The following is a 27,322-nucleotide window of genomic DNA, read 5'->3' as shown; positions in this document are numbered from 1 at the left end:
AAGTAAATTCAGGATTTTTATGTCATCTAAAATATTGCCCAACGTCTATGAAAATAAGATAATCTGAAAATTGGCTGGAAAAGACAACAGACTTTTGCAGACCGTATCTGTCAATTTACATTCATGTGTTGTTGGACTGCTCTTAACCTATCCAATATGGCGGATGAGCCGACATATTGCAGTTCATAGAAACAGCTGCTAATAAGTTATCTATGTATAGATATCTATTTTTGGTAGTATTCAGCTAGTCATGTGATTCTAACATGGCATTTCAAGAAAAAAGGAATTTAAAGTTTAAAAAATGGAATTCCCATAGCCCAACTACCTAATTAGTTTATTTTAATTTTGAACTTTACATTTGTTTGTCATTTATTTTTCTTTCATAACCCTGAAGGCCTACATGCCAAAACGTTCACAAAGTTCAAGTATTGCTGTTTTACCTTCTTTACTAGTGGTATGCACCTTGTTTGATAGTGAAGTTGTGCCAGAATAACTACTTTTAAAGGGATAATTCACCCAAAAATGAAATTTCTGTGATTATTACTCACTCTCATGTTGTTACACACCTTTATTTTTATTCCATGAAACACAAAAGATGTTGGGCAGAATATACGGTCCCCATTCGCTTTCATTAGAAGGGGGAAAAAAAAGCATCAACATTCTTCAAAATGTAGGAAAAATTCTGGAAAACGGATCACAAACTACTGTATATTACTATATTTCAAAAAAGCATTCTAAACATTAGAAAAGCAAACTTTTGAATCACATCTTGTCATGTTTATACAAAACGTAACATTGGTTTGTAGGCCATCATACACAAAAAAAAATGTTTTTAACTCTTCTTGTGGAGAAAGAAACAATTTTAAAGTTGTTAAATAAGCTGTAAGGTTGGAAAGAAAAGAAAAGTGTACAAAAAGGAATTGAAATGAAATGCAAAATATGAGCACACCACCTTTACGAAGTTCAAAATAGAGAGTATTCTATTTCTATGGCAACAAACCAACTAACCTTACAAGGTATAAGCAACTTCCTCTTTTCACTTCCCATTTCTATGAAATGCTTGTGTCACTTCTGCTTTTTTCCACCGTGGATTATTTTCTGACCTTCAGTTTTCATACGAGGCCCACACTTTCCCTTTCTGTATTTTTAATAATGTCTTTAAAGTATGAGTATTTTTTTCATGCCATCACTTCTCCTTCAGTCTGGCAATTCAGTATTTTACAACTTCTCCAACTGTTTCCACTCTCCTTATACCTTTTCACCTCTCCTTTTTCACTCTCTCATGTGCTGGATATAGTCCTCTCTCTCTCCTGCCTGCTCGTAGGCAGCGTTGTCTTGTCTCCTCCTGCGATCTCTAACCCCGTTCCTCTCTGGTCCCGGTGAACCCTGGGAGTCGGCATCTGTATTCCTGTCCTCCTCAACCAACATTCTCTCATCCTCCTCTTTCTCATCATCAGCATCACTCAGATCAGTGTCTGATTCATCCGAGTTTTCTTCTTCGAGGTATCGGTATCCTTTCACCTTTGAGGAGTAGGATATTATTGCAAAATGTTAGTAAAGAGAGTGATTATACATTACAAATGCCTGTGTTTGTTTAATTTTTTCACAATAAATGAATCTAATGTTTCAATGTGACTGAAAGTATACAGAGGTGCATTCTAGACCAAAAAGACCTGACGATGCCTTTACCAATAAAGCGATTGGCTCTTTTAATTAAGAGGCGGGACTTCCTTTCCTACAGAAGCCATATTGAGCATTGTGATTTCCGACCCTTTTTTTTCTTTGAGCAGTCTGTCTCTTCTTCCTTATACTGTTTCCTGCAAAGCTGTTATTTTTACGAAGTCATAGGCATTCAGAGAGACAGGTGAACAGTTGAGTTACCTTATGTCGTGGACGGGGAATCCGTGGCAACCTGAACGGGATTTTCTGCATCAAGCGACGCTCCATTTGCACGTAGCAGAAAGATGCTACTATGAGAGTCAACAGCAGGAGTCCGAGTTTGGCCTTAGAAAGGGGACCAGAGAGAAAATGATAATGACATTTTGTTTTTTTTTACATTTCATTTTACAGTATGATTCTGCATTATTAAGAAAAAACTATATGTGAATGTACATCTTTATATAAGCACAAGTCCAATGTAAAGAATCAAATTCTATAGAAATAAGGGCTTTACCCTCATAGGCAATGCAGACCAAAGGTAGACGATAAAGATGGCAATGGCCTGCCACCAGTGGTAGATGGTATAAACAAAGTCTAGTCGCTCCTTATCCTCATACAGCATCCCCAGCAGAGCTACACAAAGCAACACACACCAACAAGACTGTTTATGTCATAACACTGATTTGATTGCAATCCTTTCAGTTTGCAGATACTGCTCAATACGCAAAATCAATTTATAAGGCTACCTAATTTATCAGGTAGCTTTGCACCATCTGCTCTGTTGTTTAAAAAAAAAAAGCAATATCTTGACCATACACAATATTAATATACTTCAGTCATGCACTTTTATACATAAATATTATTACAAGCCATATCAGTTGCCCACATCTTTCAATGGATTTTTTTTAGTTAAATGCACAAATCCATTCATATAACAACAGAAATTCCAATGCCCTTCATCCTCCCTTGTATCGTACTACACATTGTCAATTTTCCATTAGGGTCAGTCCATCTCAGGTGGTCCAATAATTGTGAAATTGATTACCTATATGTATTGGTACTGCAAAACCACCATTTTAATTTTACCTGGGTAACTACAACGGCCATCTTTGTGTCATGGCACACGACAAATTTTGGTTATACAGCTGTTTACGGAAACCTCAATATCTTGGCTCAGGATGGTCCTAGCTCCTTGGAACAAAAATTGATCTCAAGAGCACATTACAAGGCACATACATACAAGGTGCCTTTTATATATGTACATGTACCTTGTAATGTGCTCTTGAGATCAGTTTTTGTTCCAAGGAGCTAGGACCATCATATTGAGTTAAATGTTTGTTATTGAAAAGATGAGGTATTCAAATAAGCCCATAAGTGTTTCTAACCTCTCCTGCATATCTCTTTTCTATTTTTGTATTCTTGCTTTGATTTTTAATGTTAAGATGCCAAACAAATAAATAAATCGAATCTGCTTTAAAGGAATATTGTGGGATCGATACGAGTTAAGCTCAATCGACAGCATTTGTGGCATAATGTTGATTACCACCAAAAAATTATTTCAACTCGTCCCTTCTTTTAAAAAAAAAAAAAAGCAAAAATCGAGGTTACAGTGAGACACTTACAATGGAAGTGAATGGGGTACATTTTTGGAGGTTTAAAAGGCAGAAATGTGAAGCTTATAATTTTATAAAAGCACTTACATGAATTCTGCTGTTAAAACTCATGTATTATTTGAGCTGTAAAGTTATTTAAATCGTAATTTTAACAGTCATTTTAGGGTTTGTTGATATTACATCTTCAAGTTGTAAAATTGGCTATAACTTTACACAGAAAAGATTAGTGAGTGATTTTATCATACTAAAATCATTTTAACACACATATTTACACTTATAAAACAGCGAGTATTATAACGTTTACGGATTGGCCTCATTCACTTCCTCACTGCAACCCAGATTTTTGCTTTTTCTTCTATTAAACTTCTATTAAACACAATACAAAATCTAAAACGTGGTTGAAATGACACTGTGGTGGGAATTTTCATGACTTTCAGAAAAAATAACATAAATCTCCTGTGGTGCATGTACATACACTGTTGGACATAATTAATAGACCAATTTTAAAAAATAGTGTAAAATGTTTTTTAAACGAGACTACTTTCTAAAAGTCCACAGTGCTAAAAGTTGAAGAATCATCCAAATGTTACATCTCATTGCTGGAGCATTTACATATTATTTTAACGTTCATCATCATGTCTCTTGCCACTGGTAAATCTAAGTATACATTTTTGCCATTCATAAGTGACATCTATGCTTCCCCACTCTTCGGTCACTGCTGCTCTAGAGGGCTTCTTCCTGTGTCTGTGAAATAGGTTGTGCTAACTGCTTAATGTGTACACTTAAAATGTGTTAATAACTTTTATACTCACTGCTCAGTCCAGTCTTATTGAGTGCAGTGCCCAGACCCCAGAGGGCAGAAAGTACCAGCAGATAAGGCAGATATTCAGGTTTTCTTGGTGTGGGCGACCAGCACATGAGGGCTATGAGCAGAACAAAGTGCACGAAGGCTCCCGCGAGGAGAATAACCGGCCTGGGCAATCGCAGGAGAGTCAGGGACAGAGCCGAACAGATGGAGGCTGACAAACCATACACCATAACCAATAACCAGAGCTTCTCCATCCCTACTGCACACACTCCATATGACTGAGACAAAGAGAGGGTGATGGGAGGAAGAGAAAGGGAGAATTAAAGGGATAGAAATCATTTAAATCACCCTCATGTTGTTCCAAAACTAAATGACTTTCTTTCCTCTGTGTAAAATGTTCAGTTACCATTCATTTTTACCATACAAGGATAGTAAATGGAGACTGAGGCTGTCAGTCCATAGAATTCTGCCTAATAACTCCTTTTGTGTTCCATGGAAGAAATAAATTCATGAGGGTGATTAAATGATGACAGAATTTTCATTTTTGGGTGACCTATTCCTTTAAAAACAGAGCAAGAGAAAATGGGTTGAGAGAATGACTGATTGTGAGCTGTCACTTTAATACCTTAATTCATCTTAATTAACCTCATTTACTCACAGCTTCTTGCTTCTACATAGGTGGTTAATATTGCAGAAAGGCAACAAGACAGCATCAACAATGTAAACTACGCAAATGAGATAGAGCTGTGAAACCATAAAATACTCGGTGGTGAAAACCGAGTGACTGGGTAGTTAATATATGTCCTGCAGCGTGACATGCTATATAGTCCATCTTTAGTTTTTTTTTAGATTAACATTTTTTTATTGATTCACACATCAAACAAAGAAAAGCAAAACATATATACACAGAATCAAAATTTATCCTGCACTACCACCCCTCCCCCTCCCAATCCCCAACCCGACCCTCAAACAAACACACCTGTGGTCACACATGAGCACATACACACAAAAATGTGTGTTATTAATCACACACATTAATAACTACATCTCTCCACTGCCCCACCCAGAGAGCCCTCCAAGAACGCCAAATATTTGCCCCATTTCTCAACAAACAAATCCAAATTCCCCAGTCTTCTAGATGACCCTTCTTCAAAAGCCGCCACCTTCCCCATCTCCGAGCACCACTCCTGAAATGGGGTGCTCCAGCAGACTTCCATCCCCTTAAAAATAACTTGTCTGGCAATCATAACACTGGTTAGGACCCAATTTTTTATGTGTTTATTCCCTATATTAATGACCGCCCCATCACCTAAAATACAGAGTATGAGGCACAATGAAATCTGAGTGCCCAATACATCACACACAAAACTCTGTGTAAAACTTTCAACCAAAATTCTTGTATCTTAACACACCACAAAAAACATGGGTTGTGTCCCCATCTTCTGATTGGCACCACCAGCAGGTGGCTGTATCTTTAAGACCAAGCCAATACAACCTTGAGGGGGTCCAACAGAATCTATGTAAAATCTTGAACCCTTGCATCTCTGGATGCAGACTTGATGTTTTTTTTAGAATGGACACTTTTGTCCATACTGAGTGCAAATGCGAGATAACGGGGTGTAACTTAAGTTCTCTGTTTAGTTTGATAGAAAGGCTTTGCAATGGCAAAATAGGGGCAAGAACTTCCTGTTCAATACAAAACCAGGGAGGGGCTCTCTCAGGTGGAAAAGACCAATGAGCCAAATGCCTGAGACCGAATGCATAATAATAAAACCAAATCTTGGGTAGGCCTAGCCCACCTTTGTCAATCAGCCTATGCAACTTACTGAAATGTAATCTGGGACATTTACCATTCCAAATGAAGGACTTCGTTATGCTATCAAATTGCTTGAAATAAGAGAGGGGGACATCTACAGGGAGAGATTGTAGCAGTTAGTTGAATTTTGGAATACAATTCATTTTAATAACATTAACCTTCCCAATCATAGATAATGTAATGAAGCCCACTTGCCCACATCGCTCGAAAAACATTTTATTAAAGGGTCAAAATTAACTAACAAAATCACACAAATTTGCTGGGAATAAAATACCCAAATACTTAATGCCCTGTTTGGGCCACTGGAAGGCATCCAGCTGTAAAGCCGTTACCGGGCAGTTCGCTGTCAGAGCCAAAGTTTCGGATTTAGACCAATTAACTCTGTATACTGAGAACTTAGAAAAGGAATTAATAATTCTGTGAAGGCAAGACATAGATCTAGTAGGGTCGGAGATGAATAATAAAATATCATCTGCATAAAGCAAAAGCTTATGTGCCATACCTCCCACCACCACCCCTGGAAAAACCTCCTTTCTTATCGCGGCTGCTAATGGTTCCAGGTCAAGACAGAACAATAATGGGGAAAGAGGGCAACCCTGCCGGTTGCCCCTATCCAGAGTAAAATAATCTGAAATTAATCCATTCGTTTGTACCGCCGCTACCGGGTGTCTATAAAGTAACTTAATCCAACCAATAAAAGTATTCCCGAACCCGTAAATTTCCAAAATCTTAAAAAGATAATCCCATTCTACCATATCAAAAGCCTTTTCGGCGTCAAGTGAGATGGCAGCGACCGGAGCCTGATCATTCGCCACTGACCACATGATATTGATGAAATGCCTAATGTTATCTGAAGAGCTATGGCCCCGAATAAACCCCACCTGATCTAAATGTATAAGAGATGTCATAACTTTACTTAATCAGTTAGCCAAAATTTTTGGCAATATCTAGCTGGATCAGGGAAATTGGACAGTAACTCTTACACTCGCTTGGATCTTTGTTCTTTTTAAGAATCAGAGTGATCCAGATTTGCGTCATGGTTGGCGGAAGCTTTCCATTCTTTAATGATTCCGTATAAACTTCTAGCAAAAGTGGAGCCAGTCCTGTAGCATAAGATCTAAAAAACTAGGCGGCAAAGCCATCTGGTCCCGGAGCCTTGCCTGTAGGTAAGGCCTTAATTACCTCACCCAGCTCCTCCAAGGTTAACTCAGAATCAAGAGAATAGTGTGACTGTCTTGCCCTGAATAGCCAAAACTCCATCTTCCACGACAAAATAGTATTATATCTGTATTTCAATCGTGTCAATTCTCTGAGGCCATCAGATGACATTCGGTGCTTCAGATCTGCCTCGGCACTTTTAATATTCTCTTCCAACTCCACAAGTTCTCATGCTTTGGATTTGTTGGTGAATGAGGTATACTGTATGATCCGACCCCTAAGAACCGCCTTAAGTGCCCACAGAGGATACTGAGGACCAGTTGGTCTCCATATAAACAGCCTTTAACATTTGTTGGAATTCAGGATTTTGCAAAAGGGATACATTATAATTTTATAATAATAATAATTTTCTTTATTTATCACACATTATACATTTGCACATATACAGTGAAATTCTTCTTTTTTCACATATCCCAGCTAGGCTGGGGTCAGAGTGCAGGGTCAGCCATGATACGGCACCCCTGGAGCAGATAGGGTCAAGGGCCTTGCTCAAGGGCCCAACAGTGGCATCTTGGCGGTGCTGGGGCTTGAACACCCGACCTTCTGATCAGTAACCCAGAGCATTAACTGCTGAGCTACCACTGCCCCATTAAAGCGGCAACTATATGATTTCCTTTTCTCCATATGTGGCAACACCTCTAAACTTACCAGGACATGATCTGATACTAAAATGTTTCCAATTGAGCAGTCAAAAACAGATGAAATGAGGGACTTAGATATAAAAAAAACCAAATATATATTCTAGAATAAATCTGATGGACTGATGAAAAAAATGTATAGTCTCCAAATATCTGTAAGACCAAGATTTTTACACATCCTGTGAAGCATCAGTGTTGCTCTAGGGCAGGGGTGTCAAACTCAGTTCCTGGAGAGCCGCAGCCCTGCAGAGTTTAGTTCCAGTCCTGCTTTAAAATGCCTCCTTGTAATCTTCAAGCACTCCTGAAGACCTTGATTAGCTGCTTCAGGTGTGTTTAATTAAGGTTGGAGTTAAACTCTGCTAGACTGTGGCCCTCCAGGAACCAAGTTTGAAACCCCTGCTCTAGGGGGCTTACACACTTTTGCTTCACTATGATCAAGGACTGAGTCCATCAAAAGATTAAAGTCTCTTCCCAATATTATACCATGAGGGGTGCCAGTGGCTTGCAACATCCCTTCAAGATCTATAAAAAAGCCCTGATCATCAACGTTAGGTGCATAAATATTAGCCAAAATAAGACTTTGCCCTTGAATTTCTGCTAAAACAATAATGACTACCTAATTTATCTTTAATCTGTTTGAGACATTTGAATTGTAGATGCTTACTTATCAGTGTAATGACTCCCCTGCTCTTACTTGAGCCAGCACTAAAGAAAACATGTCCTCCCCATATCTTCCCAAATTGTTCAGCTTCCTGTGGGGAGAAATGCGTTTCTTGAAGAAACACTATATCATATTTCTCACACTTAAGAGAAATAACCTTCCTTCTTTTTATGGGGTGCCACAACCCATTCACATTCCACGTGGAGAGAGACAATCCACTCATATTAACATTTGACATTTTGACATAACAGAAAAAATAGACTGTGTCAAAAACAAAATTATAAAGACCACATTCCAACATTAGTGCAACAATCAAACCCCAAACTTCCCCCCCGAACTAAACAAACAGAAAAGAAAAACGTGCGCATTAACCCCGCGCTATCCCTCTAAACTCAAACAGTCCATGTACGCCAACAAGAGCCCCCGTGAAAACTATGCCATCGCATTGCTTAAGTCCGGTGTTTCTATAAAAATGTTGTGAGACAGAATTACTCAACAAAAGATAATCTCTAAAACAAACTCCAGCCAATAGGTGGAATAAACACAAAGAATGTGTAGATTCATCCACATGAATGTCCCAAAGGAGTGTTACTTCACAAAACAAACTCCAGCCGCTAGGCGGAACCAGCACAAAAAGAAACAAAAAAGGTGCTCAGCTTCCTCGGCCGGTCAAGTGAATGTTCAGTGAGTCGGTCCACTCGGCTGCAATGTGAGTAGCACAAAATAACTTACTCCATTGACTTTATGAAGGACATCACTTGCTGAGGACATGTGAATATTTTACGGCCATCCTTAGCATCTATTCTCAATTTGGCTGGGAACATCAGTGCAAAAGCGACCTTCCGTTGATGTAAGAGTTTCTTGCATTCCTTGAATCGATCAACGTTTCTCTGTTGTCGAATTCACAAAGTCTGGGAACAAGAAAATGCTGTGGTTCTTCCAAGAAATCCTTCCTTTATTCCTCTCGTAACACGAGATCTATATCGGATGATCTCAGAAATTTGGCCACAATTGATCGGGGCCTGTCTCCCTCAGCGGACTGCCGAGGCGGAACCCTGTGAGCTCGCTCGATTTCCAGCTTATGGCCTGTTATGTCGAGCAGACTCGGAAAGAGCCCATCCAGGAATTTCACCATATCCTGACCCTCTTCGGCCTCAGGAATTCCAACAATACGGATGTTATTCTGCCGGCTACGGTATTCCAAGTCCTCCAACTTCTCCCAGACACGCTCCAAATCCACCTTGGTTGCTAGCAGATTAGCAGATAATTCCCTCTCCGATGACTACAGATAATCGTTCCGTTTCTTGACATCCCCCACTCTTGTAACTACCTCAGTGAATTTCATCTTCATGGCAGTGATCGATCGACGTATTACAGCTAGATCCTCAAAGTCAGCAACGACCTTTGTCAGCATTGCCGACATGTTCAACATTTCTCGCTGAAATTCCCTAATTTCTCCGACCAAATCGACTCCCGGGCTCGGGGCCTCCGGGGGGGATGGTGTCAGGTTGAGCGCGTAAGTGTCTTTTAATGTCTCCAGCCTGAGGATTTTGAATTCTTTGACATATTGTCCTCCTAGAACAGTTATGGAACAGAGTGTATGGAATCTCACTGGTTTATGACATTAATAGTGTTAAAACTAGCAAAGTGAGCAGAGCCAACCGTTTACACGTCCGAATCTCGCATGGCGACACGTGACCCGGCAATATAGTCCATCTTAAACTATTTTAAAAAGCGTTTTGCTAATTCTTTTATAATTATTGGGCAAGCAGTTTTTATTACCACATTATTTGAGAGACTACATGCAAATATTTGTTTTAAAAATGAATTGGTCACATTGCAGGATCATTAAAAATAGTGACCAACTAAAAGGAATAGCTTTTCGACCTGTTCCTCACCTAAAGCTATCATATGACTTCAAAAGACTTGCAATATAGAGTCACATGGACCACTTTTATGGTGCTTTTGCATCCTTTCTGAAACTTGAAAGTTGCAGTACCCATTCATTGTAGTTGCATAGAAAAGCAATCGGTATACTCTAAAATTTCTCCTTTTTTGTTCTATGGAAGAAAGAAAGTCATATGGGTTCAGAATGACATGAGGCTGAATAAATGATAAGAGAATTTCCAGTTTTTGGTGAACTATTCTTTTTTTTTTTTTTTTCTTTTTTTTTTAAATGGTGACCAATCACAGCACCTTAAATATAAACTTTCTCTTAAAACTCATATATATTTTAACCTTAAACCTTTACTCACCCTCATGCCATCCCAGATGTATATGACTTTCTTCTTCAGTAAACAAACAAAGATTTTTAGAAGAATATCTCAGTTCTGTATAAACAATGCAACTGAATGGTGACCAGAACTTTGAAGCTATAAAAAGCACATAAAAGGTAGCATAAAAGTAATACATATGACTCCAGTGGTTAAATCCATATCTTCAGAAGTGATGTGATAGGTGTGGGTGAGAAACAGATCAATATTTAAGTCCTTTTTTTTTACTGTAAAGGAGATTTATAGTAAAAAAGGATTAAAATATTAATCTGTATCTCACACAAAGTGATTCCATTGCTTCAGAAGACATATATAAAACCCCTGGATTCATATGGATTACTTTCATGCTGCCTTTATGTGCTTTTTGGAGCTACAGGACCTACAGAGCCAAAATGTTCTTTTAAAATTCTTCGTTTGTGTTCAGCAGAAAAAGGACAGTCATACACATCTGGGATGGCATTAGGGTGAGTAAATGATGAGAGAATTTTCATTTTTGTGTGAACTATCCCTTTAAGGTAAAAAAAAAAAAAAAAAAAAAAGAAAAGAGAATACATGAACATGTTATGCATCAACCTTACTGCATAACACACAGCCAGTTTCTATTTTCTCTCACCAGCATGAATCCCTCGACAGCAAAGAGCATCTCAAAGCCTGAGTAGATGAAGAATGGACAGAGCAGACGAATACGGTAGTCTCGTAAGTGCTTGAAGGGCAGCTGGAAGATGTTGCCCCAGCCGATGCTACGGAGGTCAATTTCCTCTGTGGGCCGATATGCAGCTCCACACAGCAGAAGGAACTATAAGGGGAACATTGACAGCAAGCAAACAAAATGAAAATCCACCATTTATGCACCCATATGACTTTCTTTGTTCCATGGAACACAAACGGAGATGTTATGCAGAATGGTTTTTCCATTCAATGTAAGTGAATGGTGACTGAGGCAAACATTCTGCCTTTTGAACATCTCCTTTTTTGCTCCTTGGAAGAAAGTAATAGGGTTGGAACAACACAAGGGTGTGTAAATGACATAATTTTGATTTGGGTGAACTATCCCTTTAAGGCTGGGAATGCTCATCTTTCCTAAATCACCAGTAGATTATGACTGATAAACAAAAAAATTGTCTGAAATCTGATTTTGGCTCTATGAAATGTGTAAATGAATGCAAAGTCAGTTGATTAACAGGGTCTAATGCTTGTTAGCTACAAGCACGTTGCTGCTGTCACTGATATAGTCCTCATTTTTGGGAATCAGAAATGAAAACAGAGAATAGATGATGATAAAGATGATGCTCTTACGATGATCATGGCGAGGAAAGCTGCACCCATGAGCACACTCTCCACTTCGATTAGCAGCAGAGAGCGTGGCAACTTGAACAAAACAGTTTTATTAAAATTCTCTATCACACCTTTCCCATCAGCGCCTGTGAGAGGAGGAGAGGGGAGAGAAAATGACCTTTCATTTTTTTAACAAGACTGCAACTGTTTTGAAGCACAGTTTGAGTTTGTGAAACCAAATATTCAAGATATTGTTTAGAGGGAACCAAATGTAAAAGTTAATAAAATTGGTCAATAAAAAAACAATATTGTTCGACCCCTAATCTGAATTTAAGGCAGAATTTCCAACCCGCCACCGGTGGGCGCCAGAGCTCTCTTAAAGCCATAGTATACTTGCATCATATGGCGTGTTGCTACATCTTACATTGCGTGCGACGCAAATTTCGTCATCAGCGCAGTATGCGTGGACTGTCCGAGTGCAGCCCAGCTTTTCTAGATGCGCAGACACTCGTCGTCAGTGCACGTCGTCTGCATGAATGCCTGCTGTTCACTGTACTAAACGAGCACGATCACAAAACAGTTGTAGTGCACATGCGTTACACATATTAGTATGTGCTCTCGGCCAAAAGAGTATACTTTGAAAGGCTAGAAATCTCGACTTTACGCAAGACGTAACAGCATACAGAAAAATGAAGTACTGTAGCTTTTAGGGGTCGCCAAACCTACTTGATTTTAGGAAAACTGATTATGCTTTCACTCATGGCCGTTATTACATAAATAATCTGCACGATAAACACAGAGGCGTCCACTTCTTAGCAGAGTGAAAATAACTTTCGTTAACTGAAAAGCAAAGAATAAAAGGCTCGTTCACGCAAGAAATGTTCATCTATCAGTTGTAGTGAACATGCATCAAATGGCTCATACAGGCTCGCGTACAAAAGAGTATACTTTGAAAGGATCGAGCACTTGACTGTGAACGTGACAATACCGCACACAGAAAAACTGACAGATGGCCATGGCATCAAACTATGGACATCAAACTTGCTTCTGTACTTCTTTCACAAAAGTTATTCCACCATCAAATATGGCAAGCAGATGACCTTCCACATTAAGCAGTGCTGCTGTTGATTTGACTTTATCGACTATTTTGCAATTTTAAATACTGGGTTAAAAAAAACGTTGTCGTCATCTCTGCTGAGAGCCAGGAAGAGCCAGACACAGCATAACCATGAAGAGCAGATGTGCTGATGCTCTGTTTTGCAGGAAGTCTGAAGTGTGATGTTTTCTAATTCCAAAGTGACAGAATTATTTCCATTAGAGCCAGCTGACTGTAAATATTCTTCTCCAGATTAGATTTTATTTTGCAAGCTATCTTGTGATTATGAACCTTATGAGATTATGCAAGCTATCTTTCTTTAAAAATAAATACCACATAGTTTAATATTTTATTATTTGTTATCTAATGCAGTAACTTTCATATACTTTGAAGTTTGATTATTTTTTGTCATTGAATTACTCTTTCTCCAAGCAAGTCTTGAAGAGGCGAGGTTGAAGCAGCAGCTGTTGAGGTGTTATATTGTTTTTCCACAGCCTCACAGTTTTTGTTGTTATCTCTATATAGACAGCCTGTTTAGATCCTATATGTTTGACGTGGTAGTTCACAAGAGTTTTTAAATAATTTCAACACAACAGTTATGCGAATATATTTCCCTTTCCTTTTAAAAGTCTCTTCAGTAAAAGCAACTTCTACAAAGAGCCTAATTCACTTCGGTTTTAAAAGTCTACTTTATACAACTTTATAAACATATTTTTCAGACTTTTCTTGGTTTTCTACGTGCACCAAAGACATCAAAACCTCTAAAAAGGGATATGATAACTAATGCTATGCAAATATCATACTGAGCACCTGCCCATGCTCAATCAGCAAACTACACAAGCCAATGAAATATCAGAGTAAGAAGATAAAAATTGGACAAGACCGAGAGCGAGGACTTTACCACACTGTGAGACTTTGTAGAGAGTGTGTTGGAAATCATTCAGATAGTTGTTAAGGAACATCACCATGGGAAACTCGGCAAACACAAAACTCAGCTGCAAAGAGAGTGAAAACTATATAAATAACTTCTTGTAAATGTACAAACCCACATACACAGCCTGCATCTGACACATACAGTTGAAGTCAGAAGTTTCATAAACTTAGCCAAATACATTTAAACTCAGTTTTTTCACAATTTCTGACATTTAATCATAGAAAACATTCCCGGTCTTAGGTCAGTTAGGATCACTACTTTAAGAATGTGAAATTTCAGAATAATAGTAGTGAGAATGATTTATTTCAGCTTTTATTTCTTTCATCACATTCCCAGTGGGTCAGAAGTTTACATACACTTAGTATTTGGCAGCATTGCCTTTATATTGTTTAACTTGGTCAAACGTTTTGGGTAGCCTTCCACAAGCTTCTCACAATAAGTTGCTGGAATTCTGGCCCATTCATCCAGACAGAACTGGTGTAACTGAGTCCGGTTTGTAGGCCTCCTTGCTAGTACATGCTTTTTCAGTTCTGCCTGCAAACTTTCTATCGGATTGAGGTCAGGGCTTTGTGATGGCCACTCCAATACCTTGACTTTGTTGTCCTTAAGCCATTTTGCCGCAACTTTGGAGGTGTGATTGGGATCATTGTTCATTTGGAAGACCCATTTGCGACCAAGCTTTAACTTCCTGGCTGATGTCGAGATGTTGCTTCAATATATCCACATCATTTTCCTTCTTCATGATGCCATCTATTTTGTGAAGTGCATCAGTCCCTCCTGCAGCAAAGCACCCCGAGAACATGATACTGCCACCCCCATGCTTCATGGTTGGGATGGTGTTCTTCGGCTTGCAAGCCTCACCCTTTTTCCTCCAAACATAACGATGGTCATTATGGCCAAACGGTAAAATTTTTGTTTCATCAGACCAGAGGGCATTTCTCCAAAAAGTAAGATGTTTGTCCCCATGTGCACTTGCAAACTGTAGTCTGGCTTTTTTTATGGCAGTTTTGGAGCAGTGGATTCTTCCTTGCCGAGCAGCATTTCAGGTAATGTTGATATAGGAATCGTTTTACTGTGGATATTGATACTTGTCTACCTGTTTCCTCCAGCATCTTCACAAGGTCCTTTGCCGTTGTTCTGGCACCAAACTACGCTCATCTCTAGGGGACAGAATCCGTCTCCTTCCTGAGCGATATGATGGCTGCATGGTCCCATGGTGTTTATACTTGCATACTATTGTTTGTACAGATGAACGTGTTACCTACAGGCATTTGGAAATTGCTCCCAATGATGAACCAGATTTTTCGCCCATTTTCTCCCCAATTTGGAATGCCCAATTCCAAATGCGCTCTAAGTCCTCGTGGTGGCATAGTGACTTGCCTCAATCCAGGTGGCAGAGGACGAATCTCAGTTGCCTCCGCATCTGAGACCATCAATCCACGCATCTTATCACGTGGACTGTTGAGCGCGTTACCACGGAGATGTAGTGCGTGTGGAGGCCCACGCTATTCTTTGTGGCATCCATGCACAACTCACCACGCACCCCACCGAAAGCGAGAAACTCACATTATAGCGACCACGAGGAGGTTACCCAATGTGACTCTACCCTCCCTGGCTACCAGGTTGCTTAGGAGATCTGGCTGGAGTCACTTAGCACACCCTGGATTCGAACTCACTACTCCAGGGGTGGTAGTCAGCATCAATACTCACTGAGCTACCCAAGCCGCTTGGCTTATTTCTTTTGATTTTCCCATGATGTCAAGCAAAGAGGCACTGAGTTTGAAGGTTGGCCTTAAAATACATCCACAGGTACACCTCCAATTTAGTACACCACATATCAGAAGCTAATTTGCTAATTGTCTAAAGACTTGACATAATTTTCTGGAATTTTCCAAGCTGCTTAAAGGCACAGTTAACTTAGTGTATGTAGACTTCTGACCCACTGGAATTGTGATATAGTCAATTAAAAGTGAAACAATCTGTCTGTAAAAAAATTGTTGGAAAAATTATTCGTGTCATGCACAAAGTAGATAAACTAAACTATAGTTTGCTAATATTAAATCTGTGGAGTGGTTAAAAAATTTGTTTTAATGACTTCAACCTAATTGTATGTAGACTTCAACTGTACATGCAGCTGTAAATACATGGTAAATACCAATCAAAGGTTAACTAGTTTTGAATTATAGCTGCTTCTGGCATTTCACACATTTGAGAGACTGTTGGTTTTAACTCACATGGAAGATGATGTAGAAGACAGACTGGAAAACAATGATGTAAGTATGGAAGGCTCCTTTGGGGGGCTTCTTTTGCTCCTGGACATGTTCCTCCTTATAGTTCACATACTCATAGTACTGCTGGGCCATTCTAAAACACAAAAATAAAGATGTGGGAGCAGTGTCTATTGAGCCTATAATTAAAGGCGTAGTATGTAATTGTTTCGCCATTAGTGGCACCAAATGGAATTGCAAAAATAATTAGAAAAGTTAAGATAAACGTTAAAGGGATAGTTCACCCAAAAATGAAAATTCAGTCATTGTTTACACACCCCTGTGTTGTCATACAATGGCAGTTTATGATGACCACCTCTTCAAGCTTCAAAAGGACATAAAAATATAATTCAGAAGTCTAATAAATTATTGGTAGCGACTCATGTCTTGTTCTGAAGAAATACGAAAAGGTTTGGTGAGAAACAAACCGAAATCTAATGTATTATTTAGTGAAAATCATCAGTGACCATTGATCTCCAGTGCATGTTCATGAGACAGACTGCATGCAAGCTTTAGAGCTCATTGCATGAGAGCACAGCGGTGCAGTTTTGTTTCGCCTCAACAGGTCCACCAGCGATATTAACAACAGAAAACACAACATGGCTGCACACAAACCAGAGAACAGAACTTACAAAACATGTCTGAAGAGTTTGTAGTCAAAAATAGACGCGTTTCAATTTCCAGAACTGGAGAGAAAGGCGGAGGGAGCTGGAATGTCTGTCACCTCTTCTCCATTGAACCTGTGTGTGTGTGTGTGTATATATATATATATATATGTGTGTGTGACAGAAATGCACCTAAAGAGACATCCACGAAAATAGTCAGTAGGTGTAACATTCTCTGCCAAAAACAAATCGTTTTAATAGGCAAGTGAGATGCTGGCTTCAATATATTGTCAGAAACAGAATTGTTTATGACCGTGCCAGTTCACAGCCAAATATGGAAACCAAGTGATCGACAGAATGTCCTGTCACTTGTCGCAGCTTCTTAGAACAAAAACTCTGATTAACATGGAAAAGATAACTTTTATTGCATGCCGTTTGGCATCTGGTTAGGACACGGTGTGATTTTAGCTACCTTCAGCCCCATCTCTCTGTTTGACTGAGGACTGTGGTTCAAACAAGTAAGACTGGTCATAGAAATACATCTGTTTTTAGACTACAAACTCTTCAGACATGTTTTGCAAGTTCTGTTCTCTGGTTTGTGTGTAGCCATGTTGTGTTTTCTGTTGTTAATATCGCTGGTGGTCCTGTTGAAGTGAAACAAAATGGGTTTTCGCTTGAACGCCCCACCTCGCAAGCAGTTGCTGCGCTCTATTCACGTGCAAGGAGCTCTAACCAAACTGTTATCACTGCTGCATTGTGAGCGAGCTTTTTCAATGCATTCCTATAGAAGCTGTGCACCATGCTCTCGAGGTAGATTGTGGGATTGACAGTGGCTCGGAGCAAGCTGTTGCCTAGCGTTGTGAGCAACAATGAGCGGATTTCTTCAGAGCAAGTGGAAACGCAGCGTAAAGCTTGCATGCAGGCTATCTGAAGAATAACGGTCTTTGAAGATTTTCACTAAATAATACATTAGATTTCCAAACCTTGACATATTTCTTCAGAACAAGACATGAGTCGCATTCAATAATTTATTAGACTTCTGAATTATACTTTTGTGTCCTTTTGAAGCTTGAAGAGGTGGTCACCATAAACTGCCACTGCATGGCATCACTGAGCACAACATCTTTCACAATTTCTCCCTTTGTGTTAAGAAAAAGGATAATAACAACACAGGGGTGAGTAAACAATGACTGAATTAAAATTTTGGGGTGAACTAGTCTTTTAAGACAAACTGTTGTTAGCTTCACAAAGCCTTGTCTGAAAGGTTAAAAAAGGGTGTTCTGTGTGCAGTGTTGGGTAAGTTACTTAAAAATAGTAATCCACTACAAATTACTAATCATTTCCTCTAAAACTGTAATCAGATTACTTATTACTTCATTGCAAAGTAATCACATTACTAATTACTTAACCTTTAAGTTACTTTCTAAAACACTTTGCTCAACAAATGCAAAATAATGTCTATATTTCTTTCTTGTTCATTGTTAAAAGTCATACACTCAAAACCTCACATTTCTCTTTCACAATGACTCGTTACAGAGTCTTAATTCATGTATTCTACATAAATTATATATTTGTACTTAATGTACTTAAAAGTAATTAAATAAATTGAAAGTCAGTAACTGTAATCTGATTACAAGAATTTAAGTTGTAATGCATTACACTACTTTTACTAAAAAGTCATTAGATTACAGTAACTAATTGCTTTGTAACTGGATTACACCCAACACTGTCTGTGTGATTGCTAGGGCATTGTTAGTTGGTTGATAGACAGATAAATAGGTTAAAAGTCTTGTATGGGTTACATTTGAACAGTTTGCAGGGCTCAACATTAGGGATTTTTTTCTGCTGCCCTGCCAACATTTTCACAAGCCCACCACCAAAAAATACAAACAATTAAATTACAAAAATTGTCAATTAAAAAAAAAATTAACGATTAATATATATGAATATTTGTATGAATTAAAAATACATATGTTTAAAAAAATTATATTTAAATGTTATTTTTGCATGTATTTGAGCCAGAAATACTATTTTTGTCTCATTTAATGTTGCTTTTTCCTTACAACAACAACAACAACAACAACTAATAACTAGGTTTACGGGTTTTTTTAGGTAATAATAGCTGGAAATTTGACTGCTTTAATTTAACTCCATGACAGTTATAAATTGATAAACAGTTTTGCTGTAAAACAATAGCATACTGTATGATGCAAAATATTACTGATTGGTTTGACATCTTCAACCCATTCTTACTTGTGCTTTTGAGACTGTAACTAGTCATTTTGTCAACTGTAATTGCAATTTCTCTCTCTTGGAACTCTGCTGGTTTAAAAAAACTCATATACATGTATATTATGGTGTTGATTGTCAGACCTCTTTTACAGCTGACCTATTCTGCTAATTGGCAATGTGACTCATCTTTGCAGCAGCATTTATAGTTTGTATTGTACTGCAAGAATATAATACCTAATGTTCTTTAATAATTTAAAAATCAACTACTGAACAACATGTAATTTTCAATGATGTATTTGTATATTTTTGTATATCCTATTTCTTTACTAATCTGTGCATTTAAGCTTCCTCACCTGGTGATGTAGTTTCCCAGTGATGCCCACAGCGGAACTATGACGACACCAATGGCCACAGCTGATGGTACCAAAGTGTAGTATCGCTCCCAGTAATTGGTTGAAACAAAGAGCGCATAGATTCCAGAAGCCAGGAACATCATCCATTTGGTGCCCAGAAATCTGTGGAATAAATTGAGAAATAAACTTAAATTGGAAAATCATGAGTGAGTTGGGGGCGATTCCTGATACAGGAACTTTCTAAACCACTGAACTTTGTAATTATCGCAAGTCATTCTTAAGTTAACACCATGGGTGTGAGATGGCCTTTGGTGACATAACCGCTCAGCAGTTGTTTCAAGCATTATATATGGTAGACAGTAAGAGAAGAAGTGCAGCAGTTGACAAACATCCAAACAATAGGGAATAATGAATGTTGTTATGAGCAAAATAAAAGTGAAAGGAAAGAAATAAACACTCATGGTATTACCTGATCAGCACAGGCGTGTAGAGAAGGCCAACAATCGGCGTAACGTTGATGCCCATCAGCATTTTGTTGTCGATATCCTCCAGCCCTAAGGTGCCATATTTCACCTCACGGTACGTCTCATCATAGTGCAGAATTAACTGCATCTGCAACAGACCTACAGAGCACACAAAGCACTAAATTATGACAGCTGTAATCTTAATATATATTCTAGGAATGCACCAATGTATCGGCTGCCGATATTTATCGCCAATTATTGACCAAATTAAAACCATTGGCATATCGTAATAAGCATGAAAATGCAGATGTGAAAAAACAATGGTTGATTTATAATTAATTAGTAATACATTTTGTAAAAACTCTGTGAATTCAAATCCAGAAATAATAATAGCCACAATATGTAGAAGGGTTGGTAATACTAAGAACATGTAATATTAAATTTTGTCTTATTCTCAAGTTAATGCAGAAAAACCATCATAAACAAACATGACAGTTGTGAAAACGGCCCTTATCTATAGGCTACACGATCAAATCAAATCAAATCAAATCACTTTATTGTCACACAGCCATATACACAAGTGCAATGGTGTGTGAAATTCTTGGGTGCAGTTCCGATCAACATAGCAGTCGTGACAGTAGAGACATATACCAATTTACAATAACATCAAATTAACACAACACAATTTAAGCATCTGTTATACACATAATTACACTCAACAATATACAAATAATAACATACACTGTACAGTATACAATACGCTGTTTTTGTTTTTTGTTTTTTTGTTTTTTACTATATAGATACACATTATTCAATAAAAATTAAAAATTAAAATATATATTAAAAAAGTATATATATATATATATAGAATGTACAGTATTGTACTGTATTGACATTCAGGCTGTCGGTTGATAGTCAGTTGTTATGAGAGACATAATATAATAACAGTAATATAATCTATGACAGTCCGGTGTGAGATAAAAGAGTAATAAAGTGCAGGGCTGATGTATTTTGATCGTGGGAGATCAAGAGTTCAGAAGTCTGATTGCTTGGGGGAAGAAGCTATCATGGATTCGGCTAGTGCGGGTCCTGATGCTGCCATACCGCCTACCTGATGGTAGCAGTGAGAACAGCCCATGGCTCGGGTGGCTGGAGTCTCTGATGATCCTCTGAGCTTTTTTCACACACCGCCTTGTATATATTTCCTGGAGGGAGGGAAGCTCACCTCCGATGATGTGTCTGGCAGTTCGCACCACCCTTTGCAGTGCTTTGCGGTTGTGGGCGGTGCTATTGCCGTACCAGGCGGAGATACAACCAGTCAGGATGCTCTCCACAGTGCAGGTGTAGAACCGTGTGAGGATGTGGCGGTTCATTCCAAACTTCCTCAGCCGTCTCAGGAAGAAGAGGCGCTGATGAGCCTTCTTCACAACGACTTCAGTGTGGACAGACCATGTGAGTTCCTCAGTGATGTGGACACCCAGGAACTTGAAGCTGCTGACTCTCTCCACTGGTGCTCCATTGATGGTGATTGGACTGTGTTCTCTGTCTTTTCTTCTGTAGTCCACCACAAGCTCCTTTGTCTTACTGACGTTGAGGGAGAGGTTGTGCTCCTGACACCAGTGTGTCAGAGTGTGCACCTCCTCTCTGTAGGCTGTTTCATCATTGTCAGTGATCAGACCTACCACCGTCATGTCATCAGCAAATTTAATGATGGCATTGGAGTTATGTGTTGCCACACAGTCATGTGTGTACAGGGAATACAGTAGTGGGCTGAGAACACAGCCCTGCGGGGCTCCAGTGTTGAGGGTCAGTGATGAGGGAAACCATTCAAAATGCTTTGAAACCAGCAGACTTTGACTTCTGAGATAACGGTATGATATTCATTAATTTTGCATGATTAAATTAAGATTGAAAATGAAATATGGCTATGCGCAAATACTTAACCTTAAAAGTTTGTGTTTTTCTTTTTTTTTGGGGGGGATTTTTCCCCGTTTTCTCCCAATTTGGAATGCCCAATTCCCAATGCGCTCTAAGTCCTCGTGGTTGCATAGAGATTTGCCTCAGTCTGGGTGGTGGAGAACGAATCCCAGTTGCCTCCGCGTCTGAGACAGTCAACCCATGCATCTTATCACATGGCTTGTTGAGCGCGTTGCCACGGAGACATAGTGCGTGTGGAGGCTTCATGCCATCCACCGCAGCAACCACACTCAATTCACCATGTGCCCCACCGAGAACAAACCACATTATAGCGACCACGAGGAGGTTACCCCATGTGACTCTACTTCATTTCATTTTTAAAGCATAATTCCTTAGTAAATCAGTGATCTGATGAGGAAATAAGGTACAGTAAGTGGCAAAATATCAGTAACGTTATCGGTATTGGGCAACAGTTTTTATTAAAATCGGTATCAGCCTATAATTTTTTTTTAAATCGTATCGGCCATATTTTTAAAGGATCATTCTTTAGTAAAACAGTGATCTGATGAGAAAATAACATACAGTAAGTGGCAAAATAATGGTATCGTTATCGGCCTTTAATTTTTTATTAAATCGGTATCAGAAAAAAAATTCATAATAGTGCATCACAAATATTTTCACATTTAAAAACTTGCGTTCATAATGTACACTGGTGGCCTAACGTTTGGAATAATATACAGATTTTGCTCTTATGGAAAGAAATTGGTACTTTTATTAACCAAAGTGGCATTCAGCTGATCACAATGTATAGTCAGAACATTAATAACATGAAAAATTACTATTACAATTTGAAAAAAAAATTCAGAACTTCTTACACTACTTCAAAGAGTTCTCATCCTCCATGTGCAGCAATGACCGCTTTGCAGATCCTTGACATTCTAGCTGTCAGTTTGTCCAGATACTCAGGTGACATTTCACCCCACACTTCCTGTATCACTTGCTATAGATGTGGCTGTCTTGTCGGGCACTTTTCACGCACCTTACAGTCTAGCTCAGGGGTGTCAAACTTGGTTCCTGGAGGGCCACAGTCCAGCAGAGTTTAGCTCCAACCCTAATTAAACACACCTGAAGCAGCTAATCAAGGTCTTCAGGAGTGCTTGAAGATTACAAGGAGGCATTTTGGAGCAGGGCTAGAACTAAACTCTGCAAGGATGCGGCCCTCCAGGAACTGAGTCTGACACCCCTGGTCTAGCTGATCCCACAAAAGTGGAGTTAATGGGGTTAAGATCCATAACACTCTTTTCCAATTATCTGTTGTCCAATGTCTGTTTCTTTGCCCATGCTAACCTATTCTTTTTGATTTTCTGTTTCAAAAGTGGCTCGTCTTTGAAGACTGTAGTGTACACCTTTGTATAAAATCTTCAGTTATTTGGCAATTTCAAGCATTGTATAGCCTTCATTCCTCAAAACAATGATTGACTGATGAGTTTTTAGAGAAAGCCGTTTCTTTTTTGCCATTTTTGACCTAATATTGACCTTAACACATGCCAGTCTACTGCATACTGTGGCAACTCAAAAACAAACACAAAGACAATGTTAAGCTTCATTTAACAAACCAAATAGCTTTCAGCTGTGTTTGATATAATGGCAAGTGATTTTCTAGTAACAAATTAGCAATTTAGCATGATTACTCAAGGATAAGGTGTTGGAGTGATGGCTGCTGGAAATGGGGCCTGTCTAGATTTTATCAAAAATGATTTTTTCAAATAGTGATGGTGCAGTTTTTCACATCAGTAATGTCCCGACTATACTTTGTGATCAGCTGAATGCCACTTTTGTGAATTAAAGTACCAATTTCTTTCCAAAACAGCAAAATCTGTACATTATTCCAAACTTTTGGCCGCCAGTGTATATTAGAAGCTAATCGCACCCGAGTTTGTTTGTTTGAAGCATTAACATACTGTATAAGATCAAATTCTTGCAAACCGCTTTGCAACGTCTAAAACTAAACACGTCGAAGACGTCCCCAATGCGTGCATGCATAGATCAGAACACGCCACTGAAGATAAGAACAGATGTGCAAACTTTAGTTTGTTTTTTGAGACTTAATCAAAATATTTACTTAAAAAAAGCTGTTGCTACTAAGCTACAGCATTTTTGGTGGGGGGCCACAACACCCTGACCACAACACTTCCAAACCTTCTTTTGTTTTTTGCACGTTACAAGATGTCCCAGAATTGTCAGCTGTTCCTTGTCTTCAGTCTCAGACATGATGAGACATCTTTGTGTGTGAAAGCATGCCAATTAACTTGCTACAAATGACCAGAATAGTGGATAGCAAGTCAAGTATGACATCCAAAAAGCATGTCATATTTATTGGCACTGTACATGATCAGACAGTAGACATTGACATCACACTGATACGACAATTTGAAGAGTGACGTCATAGTTGATGTCGCACTTACGGTGGGATCTTTTTAGAAAGCAGTAAGCAGACTTTGAAAAGTATGATGTGGCTTCAGGACTGAATCATATTATGTGTCTGTGATGTGTAGTGCGTAACAGTGCAGCTGACCCATGTAAACACTGTAGATAATCATTCCTCCGCAACTGGCCCCCACCACATTCTTCACTACGCCCAGCCTCTTTCGTCTGTAGTACTTGCGCTCCTCCTCCTCTTCATCGTAGTCAGGATGTGGGCCGAGAAACTCCTCCACCTGACAAAACAATGGAAAGTAAGGTTTTTCAATGAAACTTTTTAAATTGAATGATAATATAATTTGTCATTTTTTTTAAAAACATTTAAAAGGATGCAAAATAGAATTTTTTCACTAGTGCAGTCAGACTTTTGCAACCCACTGAATATTAAATATTTTAATTTTACTAACAAAGTTTGTCATTTCAAAAAGAAAAACAATTTCCTAACAATTATACTAACAGTTTAATAAACAAAATAAATTAAGTCACCTGATTAACTCTGTAAATCATTTGTTTTTGCTTATAACTACACGACAAGTCTATTATAAGCTACAGTACCTGTCCCTGTATGTTGCCTTCAGGACCGGGTAAATGCACTTCGTCTTTTCCGCCAGCAGGAGGCGCGCCATTCATTTCGGCCTCGCTGACCACGTCATCTTCAGTGATCACTGCTGCCATCTTCTGGCCGCTTTGCTAACTAACCACAAGAGTAATGCAGAGGATTAATCCTTCAGAAACGTATAAATAATCTCTCTCTCTCTCTCTTTTTTTTTTTTTTACATATCTGACATCAAAGTAGAGCGAAAAAAATATATAAAAATGAGCAAATGGTTACGTTGCTGTAATGTTACCTACAATGTTATTTTTAGTATATTATTCTAAGTTTGCTCTTTGAGTTAATGAAAAGGGCAATTTCTCAGACGTGCACAACAGGTGTACAAACGAATTTATCTGATGTCAGAACAGCGTTAGTTTAATACATTAACAGGCAATGGAATATGTATGTATAATAAAACATATCGCGGATGATAGTCTATAAACTTTAAACATTAACTAAGAGCAAATATAACTTACCGAACCGACTGGAAACGATGCACTTCGCACTAGAGACAAACACTTGAAAAGTACTTTCAGTGTTTTGAACTGAAGGTTGAAGAGTTTCAAGTGATTAATGGAACATTCACCGTACAAATAACTGCGCGCTGCCTTTATGAAGAAAACAGAGAGGGAAACGAAAGTTTTCTCATTAGTTCCCTATTTTCTTAAAGGGATAGCGACTCAAAATATGAGTCATTCGGATATTACACAAGCCAATTGGAAGATAGCTTGCTTATCTTTTATTACTTAATATGTTGAAGGCAGTGATTCCTAAATGAGAAAAACTAGCACGGCTGTCAAGATACCATGGTAACTAGTAATTTAAAGCAGTCTGCAATAGACCTTATTCCCAAAAGCGCTTATATTTCAAGCGTTCCTACTGTTGATGTAAAAAAAAAAACCTTACCTTATAGACCTTATTCAGAGTAGCGCCATATTAAATTTTTGACGGGAATGAAAACGAGGCTGTAAGGGGATAGACAGTCTCTTCAGTATCACGCACTGTATAAAGTTGTATAAAATGTCCTAATGCACATTCAGCAGAGTTTTTTGTCTGCTGAATTTGTTTTGGGAAAAATGTTTTCAATGTTTCGGCGGTTTTACAATCAACACCAATTTAAACAACAGTAAAGCTCATTGAAGAGACTAAAAACAACCTCATTTCATTTTGTAAAAAAATTAATATGGCGCTAATCTGCATAAGGGGAATTTGTAATGTTTTAAACAGTTTTTTTTTTTTAATGTGGAGTCCCATATCCCTGCATTGAACAAGCACTACATATGGACACAGGCTGAAAGCATTTAAATATGCTCCTCCCAAACATGGATAGGGGAAACTTGGCCCGCCCCTGTCCACTGTAAAGTGTATTTTTATAAGTGACAAAACACACACATGGGAGTTGTAGGCCGTGGGCTTCAGCCCGTATAAGCCCGTGCTTTAAGTAGCCCCTGCCGGTTTCATTTTTGATTTTTAAATAAAAATGGTTTCCTCAATCTGAGTGGTTCAAAACTTGGTGGCTTTATTTAGATATGCAATCTGAACAAAAAATAAAATAAAATTGGACTTCATTCGATGAGTCTAAGTAGTCATAAAAAATACATTTGACACCTCGGCTGTTAGCGGTCAAAATTGACATCATTGACCGACCATAGGAAATGAATGGGAAAGACCCTAACACAGAGCAAATTTTTTAAATTTTTTTATATGTGTTGAATACAATCTATATATCAGCCACAATGCTGAACGAACACACACAGAAGGGGTGAGACTTTAAAACATCCAGAGTGCAAAACATTTACACCCACCCACCCACACACACTCTTACACACACAGAGAGTGAGAGAGAGAGAGAGAGAGAGAGAAAATGAATGGGTTAGACTATGACACAACCAGAATGCAGAATCCACACACACACACAACTGCATGCTGAATGCACACACACACACAGTCCCACACAGTGCCATATACATACAGACACCCCCCAACACACACACACACAGAGAAATGAATGTGTGTCACACACACAGTCACATACACACAAAGAGAGAAATAAATGGGTGTCACACACACACACACACACACACACATCAAAGAACAAAAATGTCTGGAAACAAAGAAAATTTCCCACAGCTCAGAGTTATAAATGTGGTCTTTTGGACATTGCTCACAGTTCATTCTGTGGCAGTGTAACCAGTCCTACTTGACCCGCTCTGAGCGGGATTTGAACCAGCGTCTCTGGCATGGGAGGCTCACGCTAACGAGGAGGCTAAAGGCTAAAGCCCCTAGTGTCAGTCACTAGTGTGCCTCTTGAGGCCAGGTGAGTGAGGTTGACTGCACAGCTATTACAAACCAGCTGGCTCCTGTTACACTCACCCCCCTAAACCTTACTCTTATCTGAGTAACAGCACCACTGTAAC

At 38.8% G+C, this 27,322-nt stretch overlaps 1 protein-coding gene across 2 annotated transcripts; it reads right to left on the bottom strand.

Annotated features, from left to right (window-relative positions):
* Positions 1–553: 553 nt before the first annotated feature.
* unc93b1 (unc-93 homolog B1, TLR signaling regulator) lies at positions 554–25,546 on the bottom strand. 2 transcript variants are annotated; one of them, XM_051703050.1, is made up of 13 exons: positions 25,382–25,546; positions 24,866–25,004; positions 24,405–24,546; positions 19,918–20,071; positions 19,449–19,610; positions 16,226–16,355; positions 13,959–14,052; positions 11,983–12,107; positions 11,300–11,482; positions 4,085–4,358; positions 2,174–2,292; positions 1,882–2,004; positions 554–1,521 (listed from the first exon to the last, which is right to left on the bottom strand). In XM_051703050.1, exons 2-13 carry the CDS (start codon positions 24,983–24,985, stop codon positions 1,273–1,275), a joined length of 1,875 nt encoding a protein of 624 aa, XP_051559010.1. In that variant the 5' UTR covers positions 24,986–25,004; positions 25,382–25,546; the 3' UTR covers positions 554–1,272. The 2 variants fall into 2 exon arrangements, with proteins under 2 accessions (XP_051559010.1, XP_051559011.1); XM_051703051.1 differs by having other exon boundaries at positions 24,866–25,000; positions 25,382–25,543.
* Positions 25,547–27,322: the final 1,776 nt, after the last annotated feature.

The sequence above is a fragment of the Myxocyprinus asiaticus genome, chromosome 7, assembly GCF_019703515.2.
Source record: "Myxocyprinus asiaticus isolate MX2 ecotype Aquarium Trade chromosome 7, UBuf_Myxa_2, whole genome shotgun sequence".
NCBI classification, from domain to species: domain Eukaryota; kingdom Metazoa; phylum Chordata; class Actinopteri; order Cypriniformes; family Catostomidae; genus Myxocyprinus; species Myxocyprinus asiaticus.
This window is presented reverse-complemented; position numbering and strand designations above follow the sequence as displayed.

Excerpts from the sequence above, each read along its gene's own strand:
- unc93b1 (XM_051703050.1), bottom strand. The coding sequence starts at position 24,985 with ATGGCAGCAGTGATCACTGAAGATGACGTGGTCAGCGAGGCCGAAATG. Across the intron at positions 16,356-19,448 it reads CTGGGAAACTACATCACCAG|AATGGCCCAGCAGTACTATG; the intron begins GTGAGGAAGCTT and ends TTTGTGTTTTAG. Across the intron at positions 12,108-13,958 it reads CTACAAAGTCTCACAGTGTG|GCGCTGATGGGAAAGGTGTG; the intron begins GTAAAGTCCTCG and ends CTCCTCTCACAG.